This window comes from Equus przewalskii, chromosome 3 (genome assembly GCF_037783145.1).
Source record: "Equus przewalskii isolate Varuska chromosome 3, EquPr2, whole genome shotgun sequence".
Lineage (NCBI taxonomy): Eukaryota > Metazoa > Chordata > Mammalia > Perissodactyla > Equidae > Equus > Equus przewalskii.
Genome location: NC_091833.1, coordinates 29,200,515 through 29,219,227, shown reverse-complemented (window position 1 = coordinate 29,219,227; position 18,713 = coordinate 29,200,515). Strand labels below are relative to the sequence as shown.

The following is an 18,713-nucleotide window of genomic DNA, read 5'->3' as shown; positions in this document are numbered from 1 at the left end:
GTCCCCATAGACCAGGGAGCTCCAGCCATCAGCCACCAGCTCCGTGGAGGAGGGTGGGGCCGGTTTGGTTGGTTGCCCTGAATAAAAGCAGCCTGTGGCCCAACCGAGGGGAGGCTCCAGGCCACTGCACAGACGTAGCCCCCTTTTGTGGGGGGGTGGCATTCCTTTTCTCTCCCCTCTCTGTGTCTCTAACCCTTCTCTCTTGCTCTCTGCCCCCCTTTCTCTCTGAACCTCCGCCCCACTCACTCTTTGGGTTTCTGCTCCCCCCACTGCGGACCCTTACCCTCCGGGGGACTGCTTTCTTCCCTCCTTGAGTTTCCTATCTTCACCCTCACGTGAGAGCACGGTCCCCCTCTCCAGTTGTCCGCCCCCTCACTGGGTCTCTGTCCCGCTACCTGCTCTCTGGGACCCTGCCACCCTCTCTTTGGGTCTCATCTGCACCTCCTTCTGAGTCTCTGTGCCTCTCCCTGGAAGGGACTCTGTCCAGGGCGGGGGGCAATTTCAGTGCCGGAAGCCCAGCTCTCTCTCTGCCTTTCAACATCCTCCCCAGTGCCTGGTGTGTCAGTGTGTGGGTGGGCGTGTGTACGTGTGTGCAAACACATGTGCGTGTGCGTGTGTTTGTGTTTGGGAGGAATCCCACATCCACCCTGGCCCCTGCTGTGACTGCAGAGAGAGAGGGAGGGAGGGAGGGAGGGAGAGAGTGAGAAAGAGGGAGGGAGGGAGAGAGAGAGAGAAAGGAAGAGAGAAAGAAGGAAGGAGAGAGAGAGAGGGAGGGGGGCAGAGAGACAGAAACGTGGGCCTTTGTTCCTCCTATTCCTCCTCCTCAGAAGACAGAGGAGAGAACAGCCCCACCATGTCCTTCAGGAGAGGACAATCTGCTGCCAAGAGTCACTTACTCACAGATACTCAAGTGATCACGACTCACACACAAGTAAACAGAAGACAGAGGTGGTGGGGCTTGGATTTTCCCTCTGAGTTGGAAGAATATCAAACGTTAATTTATCTACTTCAAAGAAATACAGAACCAAGACTATGAAACTCCATTCAACAAATATAGCAAAACGCTTATAAAACAACTTTGGCTCCACTCAGGAGGGAGAAGGTGGGAGGGGAGACAGAGGAAGAGAAGAGGAGAGAAAATCAGAGGCAGGCCCAGGGAGGGGAAGGGAGGGGAGGCGAGGCGCCAGGCTGGTCCAGGAGCGGGTCCTCTCCCAGGCCCTCCTCTCCTCACGGATGTTCCCGGGGCCTGGAAACCTCGCTCCCAGCTCTTGGCTCTGAAGCTCTGCTGTGGGAAGCAGCTGGTGCCACTTTTATTCCCCAACTTCAAAGTCTGTGTTTGAAATAAAGGCCCACTTTCCAGGGGAATTCTGAGAATCTGTCTTCATGCACGGCAAGGAAAGCTAAGGTTTCGGAACCACGGAGACCATCACTGGCATCTGACCGTTTGAAAGCTGCCCATCCACCATTTCCGCTTTTTCCCATCGCACCCGAGGATAGCCTTTGGAACCCGGGTTTGGAATCACAGTGTTTTAGAACTAGATCCTTCTAGAGTAGGTTTTACAGCATGGCCTGAAGACAACATATTTTGGCTCCATTGAGAATAACTCGCTCCCTCCTCTGCCCATCCTTATCCTCCTGCTCCAGTGGGGTGCATGTGGCTGGGTCTGTCCCCGCCTGGGAGCCAGACCCCCTCACATCCTGGAATCCATGCACACAGAGAAGGGGGCTGGGAGCTCCTGCTCATCTCTGCAGCCCCCAGCCCAGCGTGAATGCTACAGAGCCAGCTTCAGTACAGGCTTGGGAGCCAGACTCCCTGGGTTTAAATCCTGCCTCAGCCATGTACCAGCTGTGTGACCTTGGGGATGGAACTCAACTTTAGTTTTCTCAACTCTCAAAGGAGGGTAATTCTGATATAAATCCTGAAATATAATGATAGAACTGACTGAAAGCGTTGTGCGCACGGAATGTGCCTGACGGGCGAGCACCGAATAAAGGCTGGTTGTTGTCATCACACTGATGCAGTGGAAGGAGATGGCTGCGGTTGGTCCCCAGTCTGCTCTGAGTCCTTGCTCGCACACACAGACTCAGATGGAAGGCTTCCCTCTCCCTGAAGCCCAGCTGTCTGAGGGACAGAGTGGCCCCTCAGGGAGGCCCTTGGCCACCATGCCCGGGAAACGAAACCCCGGCTCAGATCTCAACTCAGATTCCTTCCCTGCCTGCAGATTCACAGAGACTGGCAGGACCAGAGAGAACCGAAAGCTGTCTTGCATCTGGCAGGGAGCCCCTGTGCCAGCCGGCCCCCAAATCAAGGCCTGGGATTCGAGGAGAAACCGCCTCTGGTTAGCCTGAGCTGACAGTACAACTCTGACATCCCAGGCTGGCTCAGACGCTCACGGCGGGGGCTGTGTTTATGCACAAGGCAAGAGGCCTTTGTAAACTGTTCTGAATGCCGGTGGGTGACAAGGAGGCCCTGACAGAGCCACAGAAGGCTCGGAGAGGGCTGCGCGAGTCCTGCTACGGCCCTGACAGCATGCCTTCTGGGGGGCCAAGGGACACCTCACCTCTTGTCGTGGGTCTTCAGCGAACCTCTGAATCACGTACTTCAGTTCCCTGAAAGAGACGGACGGGAGTGGGGTCACGCCTAGGGTCCCGGCTGGTGTGGACCAGGACGGGGGTCAGGGTTGGGGATGGAGGAGGGGCCAGGAAGGGCCAGGGACCCCGGGGGAGCTGGCAGACCGGGAAAGGCCTGGACGGGCTTGGACACGTGCTGCAGGAGAACTTCCAAGAGGAGCCATCGTTGCCTCCTAGAATGCACGTGACAGAGAATGGGCCGGAAGGAGGGCTGGCTGCTGGGGGACGATCTCAGGACAGAGGACACTGGTACCAGGGGGAGGCAACGAGGGCGCTGCTGAAATACTCACTTGGTGAACTTCTCGTGTGCGAGTGCTCTGCAACAAAAGCGAAGGGAAAGGGGGTTAATGGGGCGCCTTTGAAACGGCACCGTGACCCACAGACCTCCTGGGGGACCGCTCGGCTTTACGTGTGATTCAAGGAATGAAGCGGGAGTGGAGAAGGGAACACGGACATGTTGTCCCTGCTCGAAACTGCAAAACAAAGGCCTCCTTTGATGAGGCGACAGATCATGGTAACGTGAACAGACTGAGCGCCCCCAGGTCCCGCACCTATAAACAGGAGTGGCGCTAACTGGGGTGAGTGTGAGCGTGTGTGCCTGTGCGTGGGCACTGGGGACCCAGGTGTGTTTGTTAATTGTTCCACAGTTAAGGTGCGGCCGCACTAATTACCGCCGTACATCAGAGCAGCAATGAGGGACCATTCTCCAGGCGAATTGCATCATGGGTCCACTGTCAAGTGTGTCCCTGGGGCTGCAGAGACAGCGGCTGCAGCCAGCGATGCCACTGCTCTTCGGAGATGCGGTGGCTCTCAGGAGTCGGATTTCTCTGGTCTCGAGTCCTGGGGGCCTCAGGGACACGCCAGGCCAGCAAATGGGGCAATTACTGAGTGTAATGTCCCCCTCGGAGAGCCGCATATCATCAACACAGGCTCGGTAATGGGCTCCTGAGAGAGCCCCTGGCTGCCCGGGGACTGGCTTCTTCACATCTATCAAAACAGCGACCTGAGGCATTTTAGGGCCTGCTTATTAGACAGAGCCTTCTCCTCAGGCCATTATCCGCCGGGCTGTTTCTCCCTATTTTCCTGTGACAGATTCAATATTGCGATAAGGGCTGGCAAGAGAGACACAGAGGGAGGGTCCATTTCTGGCCCAGCACACTGTGGAGCGGGAGCTAATAACCGTAATGGGTGTAATGGGCGTCATAAGACAGCTTTCAGCTTAGAGAGCAATTCCACATGCATTTCCTTCTGATTTGTACTGGGCCCTGGAGAGAGGAGAGGCAGACGGCACGACTCCTTTCTTCTGATGGGCAATAAAACTGCTTGCTCCTGCGTGGGGGTGTGGTGCGGGACGGGGGCTCTGCTCACATCCTCAGCTCAGTGAGTCCCTCCAAAAACTCGAGGAGGTGATTCTCCCGCTTTTCAGAGTGTGTGTGTGGGGTGCCTCCCCGGGGGTCCCACAGCTGAGGACCAACATCTCCATCTCCCCCGTCACCTGTGGTGCTCCCAGGGTGGCTCAGTGCATCCCGTGACTGGACGTGACCAGGCCCCCCGCTAAGGCCTTGGTGGACGACTGAGGTTTCCCTCACAGGTCAGAGGGTTCTGGAGACGTGAGTGGGACTTACTCTTTGGGGAATGGAATGGGTTGAAGCAAGCTGGCCAGAGACGGTCTCCAGTCATCGTAGTCCGACCTGGAAGGAGAAGGGGCAGTGGTCAGGTTTGGTCTGGACCAGGAGAGGTTTCCGGCACACTGTCGTGGATGGGCTGAAGATGAGGCCAGAGTCTGGTAGAGACTCACGTGGCACCAACTCTGCTCCAGCCACTGGGAAGCTGGGAGGACCAGCAGCCGGTGCCCAGAGCGCAGCCACGAGGCCTGACAGAGCCTGTCCGGAGATTTCCTTAAGGGCAACTGAAAGGACTAGCGGCCCAGTTCCCGGGGTCTCACCCGCTCCTCGCCTCTAAACCCAGGCTGCGACCACTGTGCCTTCCATCTTTTGAACTATCAAGGGTATTACGGGCTGACTTGTGTCCGCCCCTCAAATTCCTATGTTAAAGAACTAACCCCCAGCACCTCAGAATGTGACTGCATCTGGATGCAGGTCCTTAATGAGGTAATTAAGGTAAAATGAGGATGGGCCCTGACCCCTGTGATAAGAAGAGGAGGTTAGGACACACGCGCACACACAGGGAAGACCACGTGGAGACACAGGGAGAAGACGGGCGTCTACACGCCAAGGAGAGCACTTCAGAAAGAACCGGCCCTGCCCACACCCTGATGTCAGAGCTCCAGCCTCTAGAACTGCGAGAAAAGGCGTTTCTGTCACATAAGCCCCAGTCTGTGTAAGTCTGTCACGGCGGCCCGAGCAGACCGATGCAGGGGGCTGAGGCTGGGAACGCAAAGCTACTCTCATCTTTGAGTGACCAGAACTGAGGAGCAAATTTATAGACTGATTCATAATAAATGAAAATTATATCTGCTTATTGTTGTTTGGGTCAACTCCCACGATTTATTGGATACTTCTATTATTGTGTTCAGACAATAGCCTTTTTTTTTTTAGTTGCTGCTAATGACAGTAAAAACAATGGTGATGATAAGAAGTAGTAAAATAATAATAATGATGTAATAAAAATAAAATAAAAAATGAAATAAAATAACAAAATAATTTTAAAAAAGTAAAAATGAAAACAGACCTCGGCTGAGGTCTTGGGGGAGACCAGGCACCGGAGGGTCACGTCCCGCCTGGCCTGGGGAGCCGATGATGTGACAGTAGGAACAACGTCAGCATGAAGAATGATGGCTGCCATGTGCTGAGCACCCACTGTGTGTCAGACCTGCTAGGCCATGGAATCGGCCCCATGTCGTACACAAGCCCTTATTACAGCGAGGAGTGTTAAGTAGCTGGCTGAGGTGACTGCAGAGCTGTGTGGCCAAGAGGTCACCGGAAGGGAGGCAAGAGCTTCTCGCGGCCATTGTGGAGTCAGCAGGGCTGCTCCCCCCTCCCGCCGGCACAGCTTCCTAAAGAAGCGGCTTTTTCTGCCAACTCCCCCTAAGGAGCCAGGAAGGGAAGGGGAAGGAGGGTGTGGGGCCTCAGCGCCTCAGCCTGCGGACAGAAGGGCCTTCGCCAGGCCCTGGAGCATCCACGCACCCCGGTTAATACAAACATCCTACGAGGAGCGTGTTAGGATAGCCCCATTTTGCAGGGGAGGAGAACTAAGGCTCAGAGACGTCGTGTGATTCACATGAGTTGTCGACCGCCATCGGGAGGGGAGTGCGAGCAGCGGGAAGCGGGATGCAGGACTCACAGCCAGGTCCGCGGACTCCAGGCTGTGCCGCCCGGGGGTGGCTGGGCGTGGGGAGCACGTCTGGACTCGGAGACCCCTTTTGACCCCACACCTGTGTGCTGCTTTCTCGGGGCGGGTCATCTATTTTTGCGACTAGCTTGGCCTCCCTCTAAATGGCTCCCCTCCCTTCCCCCCACCTGTCACCAACTCTGACTCGTGTGTTCCAGAAAATCTAACAGTAATAAGAGCAAACATTGTAGACAGCACGTGTTGTGAGCCACGGGTCTTCCTGGTAGACACATGGGTCAGCCACGCAGTCCTCCCAGAAACCCAGGGAGCGGGCCGCGCTTGCCACCCCCATCTGCAGACAAGGAAACAGTTGCGGTAAGAACACGTGCTGGCCCAAGTCGCACAGCTGGTCAGAGCTGGGGCTCGAACCAGGAGCAGCTTGTGCCCCTACCCACTGAACATCACCACCTCTCAGGAAGCCGCTGGCCTGGCCCTACCTGCGGAGGAAGACCATTTCCCTTTATCACAAAGGGCGCTTACTAGCTTTTCTTTAAAAAAATAAAATATGTTTTGGGGCCGGCCCGGTGGCGCAGCGGTTAAGTTCACACGTTCCGCTTCTCGGCGGCCCGGGGTTCACTGGTTCGGATCCCGGGTGCGGACATGGCACTGCTTGGCAGCCATGCTGTGGTAGGCGTCCCACGTATAAACTAGAGGAAGATGGGCACGGATGTTAGCTCAGAGCCAGGCTTCCTCAGCAAAAAGAGGAGGACTGGCAGTAGTTAGCTGAGGGCTAATCTTCCTCCAAAAAAAAAAAAAAAAATATGTTTTATGTAGAAATGTCACCAAATACAGAAAACCCTAAGGAGACTTTAAATCACCCATAATCTGAGTGGGTGTCTGAGGCTCTGAAGCTGTGGCTGCGCCCCGGCCCGGCCCAGGGTCACTCCTGAACAGAAGGGGATGTCGACAAGCATCTTCTGCAGAACAGCGCGGGCCGCCTGTGTTCCTGGGCGCTAACTCAGTGGGAGGCGGAGGCCAGGGCCGGGGGCTGGGCGGAAACCCTGTTCTTCCCATGTCTCCCCAGCCTGGAGCTCGGCCCCCTGTCGGCTCCATCACAGTGGCTCCCAGGACCAAGAGAGGGGATGTGGGGGCCAAGAAAGAGGAAGAAGGCAAGCAGACTTCCTTCCTCGCCTCGGCCCAGCCAGCTCCGTCTGTGGTTGGCTCCTGGCCCTGCTCCAGCTGCCTGGTGGTGTGAGGTGGGTGTGCTGGCCAGAGGCTGGGAGGCTAGGTGCCTGGGGCTGGCCAGGCCCGAGGGATGGGGCGTGGGACTCCTGTGGCCAGCAGAGCACCTGCCATGAGCATCTAAAGAGCAGTGCCAGCCTCAGGGTGGGTGGCCTGGCTGCCCTGGAGCAGGCAGGTCTGTTGTCCCAGGGGGGCTGCCTCTGGCTATCAGGCATTCTCCCCCTGGCCATGCCTGGCTGGGAATGGAAGGGAGAGCAGCAGGCCAGGCTGGGAGAGGCCTGAGTGCCCACCTCCAGGAAGGAGGAAAGACAGCCAGGCTTTCCCTGGGCTCAGAGAGGGCAGACGAGGTGCCTTAAGCATCCCCAGGGCCTCAGGTGTCAAGCACTCAAACACTTAATCCTTATGTTAATGGGGCCAGGCTGGCTTAGAACCCTCCTTTATAGAGGACAAACGGAGGCCCAGAGAGGTCTGGACACCTGCAGAAGGTCACAGAGCTCGTGAGGGGAGAAGCTAGACCTGAACGAGGTTCTGCGCACGAAGCCCAGGCCTCCACCTCATGCTGCCATCCATGAGTGGTTTACAGCCCATATGGCTGAGTACTCCTGTCTCTTGCTGGGGTGGGGGTAACACCAGGGACAGGCTGGACAGGTGAGCGATGGACATGGGGCAGCCTCCTTGGCCTGGCAGAGACACGCATGCTTGGCGGAACTGTAACCCAACTTGACAGGTGTCGCCTAAACCCGAGCTCTGAGCTGTCTGTGGACAAGATGCTTCCTCCCAGCCACGCCATTTCCTCCACCTTCACGGCATCATCTGCACGGCACGGGGAGAATGCTGCCCTGCCTGGCAGGACAGCAGCTGATGCACTGGCCTGAGGGCAGCGGGGCCCCACGAGCCTGGGAGAAGCCAGAAGTCCCCAGCCCACTGGCTGGGGTCAGGCAGGCCTCACCCTGACAGCTGCATGCACGTGACAGCATCCAACCTGAACCCCAGCTCTCTCGGGGCTACAGCCCAGAGAACCGCATGCTGCTGGCCCCCGGCGCTGTGGTGAGCGGGGGTGAGCTGAGGGTGGAGTGAGGCTGGGAGACCAGAGAGAAACCCATCGGCCTTTCTAGAACACCGTGAGAGAAGCACCTCAGAAAGGCCCAGGGTGCAAGAAGGGCATGTGGGGACACATCTCATTCTGCTTCACTCTTGCCATGCACATACATTTAGAAATATCTGCTCCCTCAAAAGACAAGCCAGCTGGCCCAGGGATTAAAACCCAAGGTGAGAAGCAAGTGGCCATCATCTCTGAGGGTGGGGACTTGGGCAAATCCCCTCCTTCTCTCTACCTGCCCCGTCATCCCATCAAGGACCTTCCAGGGCCGCAGAGCAGGTGCACTGGCCTCAGTTGCTCCAGGGAGCTTTGAGTTTCTACAGAGTGGCCTCGTGCCCCAGGAATTGGCATTTGAAAGTTTCCAAACAGATCTAGCTATCGATCCATGCATCTACCTACATATATGAACACATATACACATATGCAGGCATCATTTAAAACCCTTACCAGAAGCCTACAACGGAGATGCTAATGATGGAGATAAGAGCACCTGTCCTTGTCGTCAGCCTGCGGGGTGCCAGGCGCTGGGACGAATGCCAGGCACACACTAATTTATTTAACTCTCAAGGCAGTCCTGGGAACCTTGACCTGTGCAGGGAACAGTTTTCCTTTTCAAGGGTATCCAGGGAGCTTTTATTGCAGGTTACATTACTTTTCAAAGGTGTCAAATTCTAACGATGCACAGGCCTTCCTATGGCAACATGACTCATCAGGGGCTGAGCCTGTAGGGTGGGCCCACTCTCACTGGGACCAGCAGCGCCTGCCCCCCGGGACGGGCTTGGCCAACTGGGCCAAGGCTCTAAGCGTGGCTTCCTTGGCCCCCCCACTGCCTCTTAAGACCCTCCATTCCCATGAGATCCTCTGCTCTTTCATTGTTTACGCACCACTCTCATTTGGGGGGCTCTCCTTGATAATAGAAGTCCACTCTTGTCAAGAACCAGCACTGGGCCAGCATGGAAAGGTCCTAAATTCTCACAACAGCCCTGAGAAAGACACCCATTTTACAGACAAGAAAACTGAGGCCCCGGGAAGTCACGAACGCCACCTGCGGTCACACAGCAGATTAAGTGATGTAGCCGCATTTCCTCAATTCTCAGATTGCGCGCTTCTTGCCATCCGGGGTGCACTGAATGCCATATTCAGCTTTTTTTCCTTTCAAAGTGCGGCTACTAAATCAACAATACATCTTCCTCTCAATGGCATCTTAAAATAGAGGACACAGTTGTAATCAGAAAGCGTGACTCCCATTTGCCCGGTGTCTACACCTGCAAGGTGTCTACTCTGCGCTGGAGCCCGGAGCCAGGCCCTCCACCTCACTCCAACGCCCGGGGGCAGCTGTGACTCTGAGAGGACAGGAACGCACCCAGGGTCTCAGGCTAACACTGGTGCCTGTGGCCTGTGAACCAGCACTGTCTGGCTCTGCATCTGTCCTTCTTCCATGGCATCACACTTTGGAGTGCTCTGAGCCACTGGGCCAACATGTCTGAGGCCCCCAGCGGCCCCCAGGCAGCAGCAGACTTGGATGAGGAAGTTTCTAGGAAAAGAAGTGCTCAGGCCCAAATCCTGCTCTGACCTCCCTCAGGGTAATAGAAGCTCCGAGCAGTATAAACCCCCCACTGCGTGTAGCCCTCGGGGCACACTGTGAGCTGCTGCTCTGAGCAGCGGCCAGGAACACCTCCGGTTCCCAGTGGGCAGCCCCTGACCCCGCCCACGCCCTGGCAGCTGGGCGATGCGGGCAGGCAGGAGGTCAGCAAGAACAGAGTCCTCATTCATGAGCGTGTTTATGAAGAAGGAAAAAAACCGCGTGTCAACTGCATGATGAAACGCAAGCCCTTAGTGCTTCATGAGAAACACGAGTCGGGGCCAGGCCAGCAGAAGGCCTGGGAGTTCCAGGTGTTCGCGGAAAACAGCGGAGTCGGAGGCCGTCTCCTCCAGGGCAAGGAGGAGAAGGGGGCCAGGGCTGACCTGTCCCTTAGAGGGCCGACAGCCACTGCTGGGAGAAAGTGGGACTCCCGCCTGCCCTGAGGAAACCGACACGTGTTCTCGGAGATGCTCTCTGAGCAGACTCTAGAATGTCCTTTGACTGGCAGGGGCCTGGGGGGAAGGCTGCTAATGCAGTTGTGCCTCGGCTGGCTCTGCTACTAGAGCCACGGGCGAGGCTGGACCTGACCGCCCGGGAGCCCTCACCCTCTCCTCACCGGGGCCGAGGCAAGGGCAGAGGACAGTGATAGGAGCTGCTGCATCCGGAGTCTCTTTTCAAACCACAAGAAGCCAGTGTGTGACATGCACGTGTAAGGGTGTGTATGCATGTGTTCACCTTCACAGACACCACAGGCCTTGCTTTTAGAGCACGGGGGCACCCCTAGGCAGCCCCCAGCCTCATCCGCCATCTTGCCAGGCAGCCGGCAGGTCGCCCCCACCCCCCAGCAGACCCTAAGTGTGCTCTGGGAGCAACAGATTCATGAGGAGAAGGAACGCAGCACAGCCTCAGAGACGTGCTGAGACGGACGGGACCCTGGAGCCGGGCCTCCCCCCGGATCGGGCAGCCCTGGTGCCCCGCCTTCAGACAGGTGCCACGCATCAGTCAGACGTGACCTCGCCATCATACCCCCAATTCCTCTGAGAAGCCCACCAGCCACCCCCAACTCGCCTGGCAATGCCAGCTCCTGGCCCCGGTCCTGAGAGTAGGGCCGAGCTCTGCTCTGAAGGACAGGGCTTGTGGGAGGCAGGCGAGGTACCTGCTGGGCTCTCCAGCCCAGGCCGGCCCACGGAAACGGAGAGCTCAGTGCAGGGCAGAGGGAGCCAGCCACGAGGTCCCTGGACCCGGGGCTCCAGGAACCAGGCGCACGTGACTGTGAGACAGGTCTGAGGTGGTACAAGGTAAATGGCACTGCTGGCAAGACTCTTGAGGGTCAAAGATTAAGATGTTCCCACTCTAGAGTCACACAACCGAGGCTCATGGAGGGGCAGGGACAGACGGGCCTGAAGCACCCGGGCCAGAAGCGGCACCACCTAGAGGTGACCCGTCTTGTTTCCTAGCTCCTTTTCCGGAGCTTTCCTCACCAGCCAGGCCTGCAGAGCCGGCTCCTGCACACCACTCGCTCCCTGCCCATGGGAGAGCTCAGGAGGACGAGGCGGGGGCCTGGGCCGCGGCACAGTCCACAAGGGCCCTACACAGAAGACTGCTATGTGCACACACAACACCAATGTGCACACACAACCACAGAGACACCCAGGCACACGGGCCCAAGCGTGCACAGCCACACACACGCCAAAAGAAAACAGACATCCGTATACAGACATCCACACCAAGCACACCCAGCGTGCAGGGATCACCCAACACAAAACCCACTCACACTGGCTCACAGGTGTACTTGCATACGCACGCAGAGAAACATGCACACACTCAACTCTTGTGCACAAACACTCATAACCATACACATGCACTCAGAGCCACTCATTCACAAAAGTAGCACAAGTGCCAAGACACACCCACATTCGTGCACTTGGACACACACACTCAGGCAACCACACATCTGCTGTCACGTCACACATACCCAAAGCCACTTGCACACATACAGACACTCGCAAACTCAGAATGAGCCCACACCCTGCACAATGCACAGAGGTTCACATGCTTGTAGATGTACTTGGGCACCCGTGTGCTCACGCACACCCTGGCAGGTGAAGGCAGACACTCACACACACGTGCTCAAACTCATGCACACATGTATGCTTGTGCATAGACCTACACATGTGCCCACTCAAGCAGACATGTGCACACATAGGCCTGCATGCACCCCACACATGTACACACACACACACACATGCACTCGGCATATGTTCAGAGACATACACACCCAAAATCTGTGCCCTCATAGTCTGCATCTGCATCTTGTGTATCCACACTCACACTTACTCACACCCCAACTCAAGTGTGCACACACACTCATGCATGTGTGTGCACACACTCCGCATGCCTCGAACCAGCGAACATGGCCACACCCAGCTGTGAAGCCACGCCCCCGCCCCCTCGCGGGTGCCAGGCGCACACAGGGGACACTCACAGCAGCTTGAGGATTTCCACGTAGCAGCCGAGCGTGCGGTCGGCCTGGGGGCCCAGCTCGATGCTCATGGTGCTGCAGGCAGGGCTGACCATGAGGCAGTCGATGAGGTTGGGCTCGCTGTCGTTGCCCGCGCTGGCCGTCAGCGCCGGCTTGGCAGTGCTGGTGTGCTCCACCTCCACGTGGATCTCGCTGGAGGCCACGACCACCGACTTGAGCCGCGCCTCGGACAGTGTGGCTTCCTGAGACACCAGGTCCGGGCTGGGGTGCAGAAGGCGCAGAGGTAAGGTGGGCTTCCGGTCACAGGGCTGCTGGCAGCCGTTCCGGATCTCCTTCAGGCTGGGGGAGTTGTCGCGGCTGGGGGAAGAGGCGGGAGAGGCCGTGAGGACGGGTGGCCAGCACATGGCCCCGAGAAGTCCTAAAAGCTGCATGCCACCATCGAGTGAGCGCTTCTGACGCGCCACGCTCCACCGCAGTGAATGCCTCCCTGAACCCTGGGGCCCGGCTATGAGCCAGCGCTGGCATCTCCCACTGCACAGGGGGACACCGAGGCTCGGTCTGGGCGAGTGGCTTCCCAAGGTCTCAAGACAGGGAGGGGTGGAGATGGCATCCAAACCTGCACACACTGGTGCTCAACACACGTCTGTTGAACAAATGAGTGAATGTCAATTTCTAGAGACACCTCCACCAGGGTCTTTCCTGGCTACCTTCCTGACACACCTATGAGACCCACTAAGGGGTTTTACCTCTGGTTGCTTCCTATAGTCTAACCACTTCCTCCACTGAGCCTGATGCCATCCTGTCCTCCAGGGCAAGGCCCAGGCCCCACCTCTACTGCCCCCTCCCCAGCAGGTGAGAAAGCTCAGTGTTCCCTCTACCTGAGCAGTCACTCCAAGGGGATCCCAAACCCCAGAATTCTAGTCCTCTGGAGTCTGCAGTCCCTCCTGTCCAGAGCACCCCCACTGCTCCTGGCTAACACCCCAGGGGCAGCCTCTCCAACAGCCTGGAGGAACGATGCTGTGCAGGATGTTAACAGGTGTTAACTGAGGAAAGGGCTCTGTGGAATCACTGATGTCCCATTTGTTTGGGAAATGCTGGGCCAAGTACAATGAGATTAGGCTGCTTTACAGCAGGACTTGTCAGTGCCTTGAAGCTGGTTAAAGCCCTTCTCTCACTGAGGGCTCAAACTTCACAGGAGAAGGGAGGCGCCTCAGGAGGAAGGTAATTCCAGCAATGGGTTTCCTTTGTTGCTGCCCCTGGACCCTCACAGCTCAAGAAAGACGTGCACCTAGGGGTCAAATGACCTACCCTGGCTCACGGGCTCGTAAATGGAGGGGTCTGGGACTTGAAACCAGGTCTCGGACTGCAAAGCCGGGGCTCCTCACACCATGACCATGGTGGCTTCCAAGATCCTGGAGAATCTCATGCAGGTCCTCCTCTTCCAGGAAGTCTTCTCTGATTTCTTCCACCCCCCGCCCTCTCCTTTCCCGCCCCTGAACTAGAGTTTTCCATCCCTGGCTGGATACCAGTGTCCCTCAGGGCACTTCTAAACATCCTAAAGCCCAATTAGATAGGAGTCTCCGGGGTGGGGTCCGGATACGACTAACTTCTAGGTCTCCCTGTGGGTGCAGTCAAGACTGAGTCCGCTGCTCCCAGAGACGCAGCACAACAGCACGATCACAGAAGCTGCTGGTCCGGTCCCTGCCTCAATGTGCCACACGCATGCGCCCTGTGCTTCCAGAGAGACACACGTGCTCCTTGTGCACAGGGCCAGGCCGAGTGCAGAACTCGGACCCAACACACATGGAGGGCCTGAGTTTATCCAGCACGTGCCACGGGCCAGGCCTGAGCTGAGCCCACCAACGGAGTTTAATAAATACACTTTAAACTTCGCTGGGGAAAAACAAAAGCCATCAGCTGAAGTCCGAGAATTCTACGGTTGATGGAAAACTGCGTGTGGTCCGAGGGGGGAGGGCGGTGTGACCGTCTCCTCCGTTCAGAGCTCACTTGCTCCCCAAACGCCCAACGCTCCGTCTCCCTTTGTTTGCCTCTGCCAGGGTTTAGGAGTGGATTTTCAAGGCTGTTTGGCTCAGACCGGGTGATTTTCCGGCGAGCTATGCTAACCTGGGTCAAATTGTCTGTTCTTCTGCGTGTGAGTACATCACGTACCCACCGAGAGCACTGAGGACGCGCCCGGAGAACAGCACAGGGCTTTATCTTCCAGGGACTGACCAGCGGCCGGGATGGACCTGAGCCCAGGAAAGGTCACGGCAGCTTAGCAGCCCTCGGGGCGATTTCCTGGAGGGACTGACGGCAGCCTTTGGAAGCCAGGCTCCTGTGGGCTCCCGGGGCTGGGCGGTTCTGAGCTGGGGGTTGGGGCAGCCTGCAAAGGAGGCAGCAGGCCCCGCCTCGCCTGCCGCATGCTGCCACCCTGGGCACCTGGTCGCATTCGCTGTCTCGGGGTTCCCCCAGTCACGTGTGCCACCACCCCCCAGTCCATCCTGCAGCAGCTAGGGATCATCTGGAAACTGACATCTCCTCAGGTCCCTTCTCTGCTTCAAACCCATCAGTGACTCCGATGCCCTCAGAGGAAAAACTCACAGCTCAAACACAGGCACAGCTCTGCCACCCCAAGCGTGGTCCCCGACCAGCGGCCTGGGCAGCACTGGGAGTGCTAGACAGCGAGTCTCGGGCCCCACCCAGACCTGCCACACCTGCATTTTAACAGGACCCCCGGAGCGGCTCAGCACAGGAGCTTTCAGAGCTCGGCTGGACACGGCTCTTCACGGCTGGCCAGCCTTCCTCCGCAGCTGCATCTTCTGCCTCTCTGTCCGTCTCTCTGCTCCAGCCACACTCAGTTTCCTCCACTGCCCCCTGCAGGGGCCTTCAGCGTGGCTCTGACCCCCTGTGGCGTTTGCCAAGAATGTGGATTCCTGGGCCCCATCCAAAATTGCTGTGCCCAGGAGTCTGCGTTTTAAAGCAGCAGCACCCCGGGTGACTCTGCAGCAGGCGGCTAAGGACCGTAACAGAAAACTGTGACTCACGGCGGCTCCGTCTGCACCGCCAGGCCTTTGCACGTGCCGTTCCCTCTGCCTTGACCACCTTGTCCTGCCTCCCGCCTTGCTAACAGCCAGGAGGTCTCAATGTAAATGTTACTTCCCTAAAGGACCCCTCCTTCACCTCCCCCTGGAGCAGGGGTTCTCAACTCTGGCCACACAACTCAACTTGCCTGGGGTGTTAAAAAAAAAACAATGCCCGAGCCATCCCAATTAAATCAGGATTGCAGTGGGCCGGGCCCGGGGAACCTTTCACTTCCTCATACAAGCTCTAACCAGTGGGATGCTGCTCAACGGTGTCAACCAACTCTCCAGAAAAAAAGGAGCCTTGGTTTGCAGCGTGGGCCAGTTTGCGGGGTGTAAATACATCCACCAGGACCGACTTCGAGCTCCCAGCTTCGATCACTGGCTGCGGGGCCGGGAAGAGGTGTGCTTCCAGATGCCCCGGCTCCAGCCCCGCCACGGGAACTTAAATGCAGCCCAGGCTGGTCCATGAACCCCGGGTGCGGGGCCGTGGGAGTTTTCACACATCCCTGGTAAGAACCACCCACCCGACCAGGATTCCCCCACCTTGGCACCACCGACACTTTAGGCCCATCAGACGGTTCGGCTAATTCTCTGTGGACGGCTGTCTTGCGTGTGGTGGTGGGTTTGACGGCGATCCTGGGTACCAGGAAAACCCCTCCTCCCCAACCAAGTTGTGGCACCCCAAAATGTCTCCAAATGTCACCAAATATCCCCTGGGGGCCAGAACTGCCCGCGGCTGAGAGTCACTGACCGGGATATCAAGCTGTGAAATGTTTCTGGGCACCCAAAGTTTCTGTCATGTCCTTCCGTCTAACTCCCCACCCCGAAGGCGGCCACCATCCTGGCCTCTGTCATCAGATTCGTTTGGCCTGTTCTTGAGCTTCAAGGAAAAAGGCTCACACAGCAGGGACCTTTCCGGTCTGCTCCTCTCTCAGGGTTCCGCGCGTGAGATGCGGTGTGGTTTGCCTGTTACACTGTTGTGCGCTCTTGCTGCTACGTGGCATTTCGTGTGAACGGACCACAATTTACTGGTCCACTCTACCACTGTAGGATGCTGGAATCGACGCAGACTTGAGTGCCGGGCTGTTACAAATAACGCTGCTCTAAACTTTCGTACACGCCTTCTGATGAACATGCCAAAAGCCACGATGCGGGGAACTGCTGGGCCGCAGGGCAGAGTATGTTTAGGCTTCTGTTCTGACTGTGTGAAGCCTTCCCCGGTGACTGACGTACAGCTGGGGCTGACACGCCCTCCTGTGAACCAGGTACATGACGCCTCTGGCTCCTTCCATCACCCCCTGAGCAAGCTGCCCTGTATCTGCGTGCTTACTGGCTCCCACCCGGCCCCTGCTGCTCGGCCATCGGCTCTGGGAGGGCGGGGCCCCCTCCGGCTGGTTGCCTTTGTGCCTTCAGCACCTGGCACAGGACGGGCCCTCACTGAGGGAGCGCTGAGCGGACGGGAGAATGGAGGCTCTGGCTGCTGCTGGCTCTAGTCCTCTGTCTGTGCAACAGTGTGCACGGTTCCTCATTCTGGTTCTTCCCACCTCCGCCCTTCTCCTGGGGTGGGAACTGGGAGAGCGATTTCCAGTGTCCTTGTCTTTCTGCTTCCTGCTCCGGAGTCAGGGGAACCTTGGCCCAGGGCACCCGGGCAGAGCTTCAGAGATGCAGAGGGGAAACTGTGGGATCCGCCTTTCCTGCTCCCGTGCCTGCCCCCAGCCGAGTCCCAGCTCGGGCGTCCGTGAGCGGGCCCAGGGAGGCTGCCACGAGTCAGAGGCTTCAGGAGGAAAAGGAGCCTGAGGGTGTGTGTGGGGGACACTCCTCAGGCCTTTCCTGCTCCCTGGGGTGACCTGGGTTTGAAGTGCATGCCGATCAGCTCCAGAGCCAGAGTGCGCGAGGCGGCAGCAGGTGCCCATCTGCGTCCACAGGGACGCCGGGATGGCTGTACAGGCCACGCGCTACCCTCTGACCTCCCTCTTCCTCTTCTTCTTTTCCCCTTTAATAGAACATGCTGTAGGGCATGGAAGAGGCACTCGGGAATGACCAGCGTGACACCTTCATGCTCTGGCCCCAGGGGTACCATCACCTTTTTCTAAACAGGGAAATGATTCAAGAATGGACATGATCCCCTCCGAACATCAACACCTGGGGCTGAGGACACTAAAAGTAGTAACCCTCTCTTTTCATGCCCTGTCATAAGAAAATACTCCCTTATGAGGGTTCTTTTGCAGCCCCTTCACCAAGAACTCAAAGTAGTGTTGTTACAGAAGCCCCATTTTCACAGGTTTTTAGTGACTCAGAATGTTCCACCGCCTTTTCTTTGAGAAAACACTGAAATATAATCCTGTGCTGCCCCCAGCTCTAGCAGCGCCTAGACACATTTTGGTCCCCTTGGAATTGTGCAGTGTGCCACCTGAACAACTGGACAGGATGGCCGCAGCAGGTGCCATCTGTGCCCTACATATCATATCCTCTCCAACAACCCCAGAGGTCACTGTGGAAAGTTCTACACAACTAATGGCATCCGCGTCACTCCGCATCCCAGGAGCAATCCTCGATCAGGGAGGAATGGGAGCTGGTGAGTAACTATCCCAGCGTCATCATCCCTCACGGGAATGACTCTGAGATGTGTTCCACATGGTCTCCCAGGAGGCCCCAGTGGAGGATGCACAGGTGCCTGCAGCAGTCACCTGCTTAACACAGACCCTACTGGCTGTCCTCCCTTCCCAGGCTCCCTCCCAGTGCTGCCTGGGGTCACCGCCCTAATAAGCTGCTGGTGCCCAAAGCCAGGGAGACCCAAAGCAGTGGTTCTGCCACGCCCTCTTCCGGCCACTCGAGACTACAGTGCCGTGTTTGATTGTTTTCATGTTTCTCACATCTGACACAATCCTGCGTATCTACTGGTCCGTCACCTCCCAGGTGTGGTACGGCTCCAAGGGGACAGTGAATCCGAGCTCTCGTTTCCTCCCTGGCACCGAAGGCCGTGCCTGGCGCGCAGTAGGCACTCAAGACACGTGTGAAGGCTGCGGCTGTGCTCACGGATGACGTGGAAGGGAGGAGCCCTTATCGCACCCCTAGTGCACACCCACACATGCACAGGTTACAGGCATCCACACTCACAGATATGCATAAACATGTGCCCACGTGTGTGTACACACACACGCCCTGATGTGTCGCATGTGCCAGGCGGTGAGAAATCTTCAGAATAAAACACTTGTTCCCGAGGCTGGGTCAACACAATGGCCTCGTGGCGGCTGGTGTGGATCCACGGGTTTGCCTTTCCAGTACCATCCCTGGGTGTGAGCC

General features: G+C 57.4%; 1 protein-coding gene across 4 annotated transcripts in view; it reads right to left on the bottom strand.

Annotated features, from left to right (window-relative positions):
- CMIP (c-Maf inducing protein) overlaps positions 1 to 18,713 on the bottom strand; it is a 241,060-nt gene that overhangs the window by 13,995 nt on the left and 208,352 nt on the right. For all 4 annotated transcript variants that reach the window (XM_070612375.1, XM_070612376.1, XM_070612377.1 and 1 more), the window contains 4 exons: positions 12,331 to 12,684; positions 4,257 to 4,322; positions 2,922 to 2,948; positions 2,562 to 2,610 (listed from right to left, as the gene is read on the bottom strand). In XM_070612375.1, the coding sequence (XP_070468476.1) occupies positions 2,562 to 2,610; positions 2,922 to 2,948; positions 4,257 to 4,322; positions 12,331 to 12,684 (496 nt within the window). The remainder of the gene's footprint in view (positions 1 to 2,561; positions 2,611 to 2,921; positions 2,949 to 4,256; positions 4,323 to 12,330; positions 12,685 to 18,713) is intronic.